Source organism: Zootoca vivipara, chromosome 7, assembly GCF_965207765.1.
Source record: "Zootoca vivipara chromosome 7, rZooViv2.hap1.1, whole genome shotgun sequence".
Taxonomy (NCBI): Eukaryota; Metazoa; Chordata; class Lepidosauria; order Squamata; family Lacertidae; genus Zootoca; species Zootoca vivipara.
The window spans coordinates 63,431,935-63,439,957 of NC_142590.1; the positions used below are offsets into that span (position 1 = coordinate 63,431,935).

The 8,023-nt window shown below is 47.2% G+C and overlaps 1 protein-coding gene across 1 annotated transcript; it reads right to left on the minus strand.

Annotated features, from left to right (window-relative positions):
* Nucleotides 1-348: 348 nt before the first annotated feature.
* PHLDA3 (pleckstrin homology like domain family A member 3) lies at nt 349-7,813 on the minus strand. Its single transcript, XM_035123849.3, has 2 exons — nt 6,635-7,813; nt 349-1,938 (listed from the first exon to the last, which is right to left on the minus strand). Exons 1-2 carry the CDS (start codon nt 6,993-6,995, stop codon nt 1,790-1,792), a joined length of 510 nt encoding a protein of 169 aa, XP_034979740.2. The 5' UTR covers nt 6,996-7,813; the 3' UTR covers nt 349-1,789.
* Nucleotides 7,814-8,023: the final 210 nt, after the last annotated feature.

Consider the following 8,023-nt stretch of genomic DNA (forward strand, 5'->3'; position numbering starts at 1 on the left):
TGGTCCAGTTAAAGGCCCATGGTCTAAGGCAGCAGGCGGGAGCTTGTGGACCTCCAGATCTTACTGCAGGCATCCCCAAACTTTGGCCCTCCAGATGTTTTGGACTACAATTCCCATCTTCCCCGACCACTGGTCCTGTTAGCTAGGGATCATGGGAGTTGTAGGCCAAAACATCTGGAGGGCCGCAGTTTGGGGATGCCTGTCTTACTGAACCACAACTCCCATCATCCCTGAGCATTGTCCATTGTCCTGAGCATCAGGCAAGATCCTTTAAGCAAAGGCATGATGAGCCCAACTTTAATAAAGGACCATAAAGGCACACTTCTAAAGCATGACACATGTGCATTGTTGATTTTCTTGAAATTTTATTAATAAAAGGTTATACATAATGACCAGTAGTTAGGAGTAAATGAGCACCCATTGTTCGGCCCTCAGACAGCCATCGCCCTGGTAAAAATGAACAGCATCCTTTTCCATCTGGGGATTCTCGGACCAGCAGTTCTATTCCCAATGGATGAAGATGCTCCACCAGGGCCCTAAGACCTGCCTGTGCCTGCCTCCTTGCCATGGCCCATAGTAAGTAAATGGGCCTTGAATCAGGAGAAAGAGAAGGTGACAATGGCATTCACAGCCTCAAGGTGAGCATGACAATCTTCCTTGTGCATGGTCAAATAGGATGCTCATTTTTGTGAGTAGTCCTCTTCAAAAGCTCATGTTCCTCCCTGTAATAGGCCCTGTTAAGTTGTTACCCACATGAAGGGGGAATGTGACTAAAGAGGTGGCCCCCTTTAGCTTTATCCCACTTGTGCTGCTCCATCCAGTTTCCCACACTTTCAGGGCCACCCTCTGCAGCGGGGAGACTGCTGCTCTCATGTAAACATCTCAAGCAAACTAGAACCCGGTGCTATTAGGCCTCTCAGTCACATGGGGAGCCTACATGAGTGCAACAAGCTCGCCACTGCAGACATGTGCCCTGAACATATGGGAAGCTGAAAGGAGCTGCATGACAGTTTGGCTAAAGATGGATTGCCCCTTCAGACATGTAATGGTCAACAGTATGTAAGGGACCTAATGAAATGGATGTACAGTGGGACACCGGAGTGATTCACTGAGCTGGAGCTATTGGTCATAATGATGGGACTCTTCCTGTCCTCTAGTTCTGAGCAGAAGGCCTCAAGTGAGCAATACTACAGAGAAAAGTCATTTAAGAGAGTCTCAGAAGTCCACACAGGCTCCTCCTTAAGGTGCTTAAATTTTTATCCGGCCTCTCTGTTAAGTCCTGCAGGCATCTCCCTGGCAACATGTGACTTCTCAGATCAGAATATCTGGTTCACCATTGCTCCTTCCAGCTCAGTCACTCAGTTCTCTCAGGAGAGATGCTCCCTTTCGACCATGAAGTCATCAGATGGGTCCTGGCATGCTCAGGAGTTCCTTCCCAACGCTCCTCATGATCCAGTTAATTCCTGCATCGCCCATCCAGCACTCGGCTGGTGGCAGACAATGGAATGGAATGATTCTCTTTTGTCACTCTTGCTGTGTCTGTGTCTTCAACCTAACCTACAAAGTCCTATGGTGTGGACCACCATAGGTAAGAGAGTAGAGAAGCAACCTATCAGTCCACAGCAGTTTGGAGGGGGCTTTGTCTGTGTCTTAAGTATCATAGCAAAGACACAGCCAGAAAACCAATGCCCATTCTGGTTATATTTGTGACCCAGGTCTTGCTGTACGCTTTGGGCATCACTTCATTCTTCAGCAGTAATACCACGGAAGAGAACTAATGGATCTAAGTTCAGTTGCAGCTGGAAATTGCCTTCTGTCCATTGGCAGGTGGATTCACAGCCATCAGTTCCTCTGTATTCGCCATGTTCAGCTTAGGGTCTGGCTCCTTGGACCCATTCACCAGAATCTGGCCAGCTGGGGCTGCCTCATGTTGAAATGCTGCAACAGAAAAGGAAAGGAGGTGAATCTTTGGTTAGACTGGAGACAAGCTGGACAAAGGGCCAGACTATTGCAGCTGCTGATGTTTGAGGAAATTCAAACTTGGAAGACCTGGGAGCAAGCATTTCCCGCGGCAACTCCTAAGCTTTGCATTTCCATCCCCACAGAGATGCATTTGGCACATTCATTATACAGCTCTTGCTATATGGCTTTACCATGGCTTTCGACACCTATCCTATTCTTCTGACTGCAAATTGTTTCAACAGATTTCGATATTAGAATTTTACATTGTTGTAAACTGCCCTGGGACTTTAGGGTGAAATGCAGGCAAGAAATAATAATAATAATAATAATAATAATAATAATAATAATAATAATAATGGAGCAAAAGCACCCAATTCTTACAGGGCTGTTACATTTACAATATATTGTAAAGAGCTTTGTAGACTAAAAGGTGTTACTGAAATCATATTAATAATATAACAATAAAGTTGATAGAATTTCCTTGGACTTTGTTATTTTAACTCATGAGCAACTACTTATTCTACAAGCCTATTTTATAGTTTTGTTTCTCATCTTTCAATTTTTGTCTGTTTTTGTAATTGTTATCTCTGTTTTATATACATTATAAAATGAAATAATAAAAACCACCACTACTACTACAACAACAACTAATAATAATAATATAACGGTAATAATAAATCCAAAACCCCATAATGTCAAAAACATGACTTGCAAACAACAAAATAGTGTTTTTCATTTGAGCAATTCCTATCACTAGAGTAGGAATGAAAGTTTAACAGGGATTGAAGTATGTAATTTTGTTACATCTGAAATTGTGGAGCACCTACTGTTATATCTGAAATTGCAAAGAGCCACTTGAGTCCTAGAAACTTCCTGTCAAAAAGCCATTCTTATATGAGAGGCTTGTTGGATGGAGCAAATTATCCACAACTTGCTGGCCTGAGCAGACACTGAACAATAGTCTCATGTTCACTTGCTGGCTGATGGGGATTTGCAGTATGACAAGTTAGAGCAGGACAAGAGAAACAGAAACTGGGCAAGAATATATACAAGGTATGGGAGAAATCACACAGCCTTGGCTGAAAAGACCAGTAACATTTTCTTCCTGCATAATACAGTCAACATTGGAGACCAGCCATACTTGCGATGTTCAGGGATAAACTAGATGCAATGGCAGCATGTCCTGGTGCTTAAAGGTGGACCTGCCCCAATCTCACAGAAATGTGGTTTCCAAAGCAGTAGGTGTTCAGGTGAGGAATCCAGACCCAACCTTTCCACCCCTCTTCATGCAACATCCCCCCCACAATCCCTCTGTCCACGTGCTTTTTTCCTGGTCATGATAACTTCTGGTATCAGGGTTTGGTTGCTGTGGGTGAGGGGTTAAAATACCCTTCAAAATACCCTGAGCCTTTGATATGCCACACTATTAAAATAAGCATGATACCTCAGGAGTGAGGAAACCATGAAGAATTATACTGTTTTCCATTCCCTTGCTTAGGCTTCTCTGGCTGGGTGCAGCTCTAGTAACATGAGAACAGGGTGTATCACATGCACGATCCAACTATCTGCTAACAGTGAAGGGCATTTGTCAGCCTACCTCTTACTAGTTAAAAGAGCAAGCAGGTGTAAAGGAAAACAAATCTTCTGCTGATGGACAGAACACAAGAAGAGCCCTTGCTGGATCCAACCATCTCGTCCAGCATCCTGTTCTCGCGTGAAACACACAAACAGGACCTGAGTGCAACAGACCTCTCCCCACTGGCCATTCTGAGTATTTGGCATACGGAAGCATATTGCCTCCAAGCAATGAAGGAAGAACATAGCCATCAATAGCTCTGGCCCCCATGAATTAATCGGATCTTCTTTTACTGCCATCCAAGTGGGTGGCCTTCATCACATCTTGTGGGAGCAACTTCCGCAGATTAAATGAAGAAGTGCTTTCTTTTCTCTTCATCATACCTTTAGTTTCATTGGATTTCCAGGCCCCCCCACGCCCCCCCACAGTTCTACTGTTATGGGAGAAGGTGTGGAAAGCCTTCCACTTTCTCTACAATATGCATGTTAGGCACACAGTCTGTTCCTACATGCTTCTTCATGCTCAGGCTGAGTGGAGATCTCCAGAACCAGAGAAATTCGATATATGCAATGGCTATTTGGTCAGCACCTAGCAAGTGTCAGTCAAAGGATCAGGGCATGCAAAATTTTAGCATATGTCAAGACTGCCTCGCACCTTGCCCATATTTTGGCAGATTTCAGGGCAGATTTCAGGGCAGAGAAGCTATGGCATAGCTCATAGCTTCTCTGAGTTATTCAAGCCCCTTCGCCACGACAAGGCATTGATCCATGAAGGGGCAGGGCACCATTAGGGGGCAACAAATATTTTTTACAGTGGAACCTCGGTTTTCGAACATAATCCATTCCAGAAGACCATTTGAGTTCCAAAATGTTCAAAAACCAAAAAATCAATATGGAAGCCTCAAAACAGAAAAATTAATACGAAAAACTCAATACGGAAGCCACCTCAGAAGTTTGACTTCCATCGTGAATTCGAAAACGGAAGCATTTACTTCTGGGTTTATGGCATTCAAGTTCCGAAACATTTGTCAACAGAGACGTTCAAAAACCAAGGTTCCACTGTATCTCCATGCAGGTGCTATTTGGGAGGGTGGGGGTAAAGGTTCAAAAGAAGAAGATTCACATGGATTCCTGAACTGAGACTGCTTTTTTTCTCCTTCCTTACTACCTCTCCATGTATTGTACTTAAACCTTGTGCCTGGCAAGGTTTTTTTGTCCTGTGGTTCTCAGTCAGAGCATAAGATATTGCCCAACAACATGTCAATAGAGCATGAGATGGAGTAGGCCAAATCACTGATGGAAAAACAGGGTGTAGCCAGTGGTTGGGGTTTTGGGCCACCTTGATTGTTAACTTCATGTTCACATTTGCTACCAAGCTGATTAGTTATTTATCAGGAGCTCAGGCTATAGAGTACAATGCATGCTTGTAAGTGAGTGGATAGAAGTAGTTTTATATAACCTGCCTCCTGGGTGAGAGGCTGCTCTGGTATAGAACTGGGCCTTCTCAGATGGGGGAGGAGTATTAGATGGTCCAGTGCATATCCACATGATACATTTCAAGCACAATGAACACATATTTGAAGCACATAACTTTCCCTTGCCTCAAACAATCCTGGAAACTGTAGTCTCCCTCTAACAGAACTACAGTTACCAGCACCCATAACAAACTACAACTCCTAGGATTTGGGGAGGGGGGGTCACGTGCACTGGAAATGCTTTAAATATACGGGGTGGTTATGAGCCCATTAGTGCTTCAGAAATGGGGACAGCATCCTGTGTATGTGGGGGTGTAATACTGTCAGGTATGAGTGGCTGGGTGATAGAGATAATATTTAAGGTAGTGAATGATCATAGTGGTTGTGTGCAATGGGGAGTAAAATTCAGGGGGTAGTTCTATAATAATGTAACACAAATTTCAACCAACATGACATTATACTGCCTTGTAATGCTCTCTGACTTTATTTATATTAATATTGTTTGTGGGTAATTATTATTATTATTATTATTATTATTATTATTATTATTATTATTACCGCCCTATGCCTGGGGGTCCCAGGGCGGTTCACAGAATAAAATCAATATATAAAACCACAATATACTTAACAAAAATAATGGATATGGATATTGCTTGTGTATCTACTACAAACCACTCTGTGAGCATCAGGTAGTATGCAGTCTACAAATAGAAATACTATTAATGATGTTCTGCCTCAGGCACCAAAACATCCTGGGCCTTTCTGTATATTCTACCATACATATGAGTAGTGGAAACCCTCTATCTGCCCACCAGTGGCATGCAGTCAGTGGACTAGAGGGACTAGGTAAGTCCCCTAAACGTTCCCAGTAATTAAGTAATTAGAGTATTAAAATATTCATGCCTAGTGCCCTTCCTCAAAGCCCAAGAAGCTTCTGCCTGGCCTGGCTTAGGGAGGGAGGCACGATGCTCACATGCACAACTTTGCAACATCACAAAGTCACACACACGATGTCCCGGGGGGGGGGGCATCGCCCTCATAAGCTGGTGCCTCTAGCCCTAATTGTTCCCCTGTAATAATAAATAAATAATAATAATAATAATAATAATAATAATAATAATAATAATAAATTCACTGCACACTACAGGTGTCCACAGCTTGGTCTCAGCTCCACCAGGAACTCCAGGGAGCACAAAAGTGGGGAAGAGTGCTCTCTAGGCGGCTACCTGGTCACATCCCGGGTTGTAAAAAGGAAAGGAAAGGTGCCAACCCCCCGTCTTTTGATGCACGTTTCTGGATGAATTAAGGCAAATGGAACCAGCGTGATAATGACACACATATTGTATGAACGCCTGAAGCCACCTCGTGCTGACTCAGATCACTGCTACTCTGACTGGTGGCAGAATCTCGCCACCGTCTCTGGCTGGATCTTTCTCCCACTTCTGCTACCGGAGATATTTTAAACTAGAAGTACCCGCTGAGCCCCAGTATGCGCAAAGCACGTGCTTTGTCTGCCCTTCTGCTCTGTCCATCGTTTCCTGGGCAGACGGGGCGCGATCTCCTTGCGCTACGACCCCATGCCGGGCTCCCCCTGCGCGCCATCCCCGACGTGCCCGCCTTACCGGCTCTGCAGCTGTGCCTGGCGCGCACGATCTGCACCGCCTGCTGGTTCTTGAAGCGCACCAGCGCCATGGTGATGTCGGCGTTCCAGCTGGGCTCCTCCTGGGGGCAGCGGAAGTCGATCTCGGCGCCGCCGTCCGTGACCAACGTGAAGTAGATGTGCCGCTGCTTCCACTCCACGCACTCGAGGGCTTTGACGCGCGCGAAGGGGATCTCCTTGCAACGCGTCGAGCCCCGGCTGCTGGCCTCGAACAGCCGCAGCCCCTTCTCGCCTAGCAGGCACCGCTTCCTCTTCCAGAGCTGCAGCAGGCCGCCGCTGCGCTTCTCCAGCACCCCTTCGCGAAGCACCTTTTCCGACGCCATGGGGCTCGAGCTGCCCAGGATGCTCTGTGAATCGCCGCCGCCGCGTGGTCTGCCAGGAGCGCTTTCCTCTTCCTCCTCCTCCTCCTCCTCCTCCTCCTGGCCGTCCGGCTTCCGAGGGAGAGACCGAGGGAGACAGAGAGAGCCCGCCCTCTGCCGCGTGAGCTCCGACGGAGGTTGCCCCGGCCTCTGGGCTCCGGGATATGCCGCTACATGCCCGCTCGCTTGTGCCTCGCTCTTCCCACTCGCATTCCTTTCCTGCTTCGCCAGGGCCTCGCCCCAGCTCTGCCTGCCGGGGAGAGGCAGCGCTCACGCCCAGGCGCGGGGCCGGCTGCGCTGAGAGAGCCCGCGGGGCTGCTGGCGTGCCCAGCTTGGGCTGCTGGCGCACGGAAAGGAAGGTGGCTAGGGCTCGCCGGCATCGTGGGCGGCAGCGATGGCTATCTATACGCTGCTGAAGGGGCGGGCATAGGCAGGTAGATTGAGAATCGGGCTACGGCTCGGAGAAGCCACGTCGGACAAGGCACCGCAGCAGACGCGGCCAGTTTCCCACGCGGAAGTGCTTCCCATGGACAGAGGGGGTCGCGCGCGGTCGTGTTTTCTTGTGGACAGAAAGCATAGAAACCAGCTCCTAGGAGTCGGGGTCCTTTCGGCCCCCCCCCATATTTGAGCGGACCGCCCCCTCCAATTGATGAACATTGCCATTCAAATGGTGCGCGTCCTGTCATCGATTCTGCGGGGCAGAGTTTACCTGGTCGCACCCAATATTTTATTAAAGTTGGCACCCCTGATCAGAAGTACTATAATAAAAGCCAAATGGGCATCTAGGCAAATAAGTTACTTCAAGGCCAGTGGGGATTTGAACCCTAGTCTTCCAGGTCTTGATTCTAACCACTACACCACAGAGCTCTTGCATGGGGAAAGACTCATAGCCTGGTGGTAGAGCATCTGCTTCGCATGCAGAAGGTCCCAGGTTCAATCCCCAAAGACATCTCCAGGTAGGGCAGGGAGTGAATCTTGTCTGAAATCCTGGA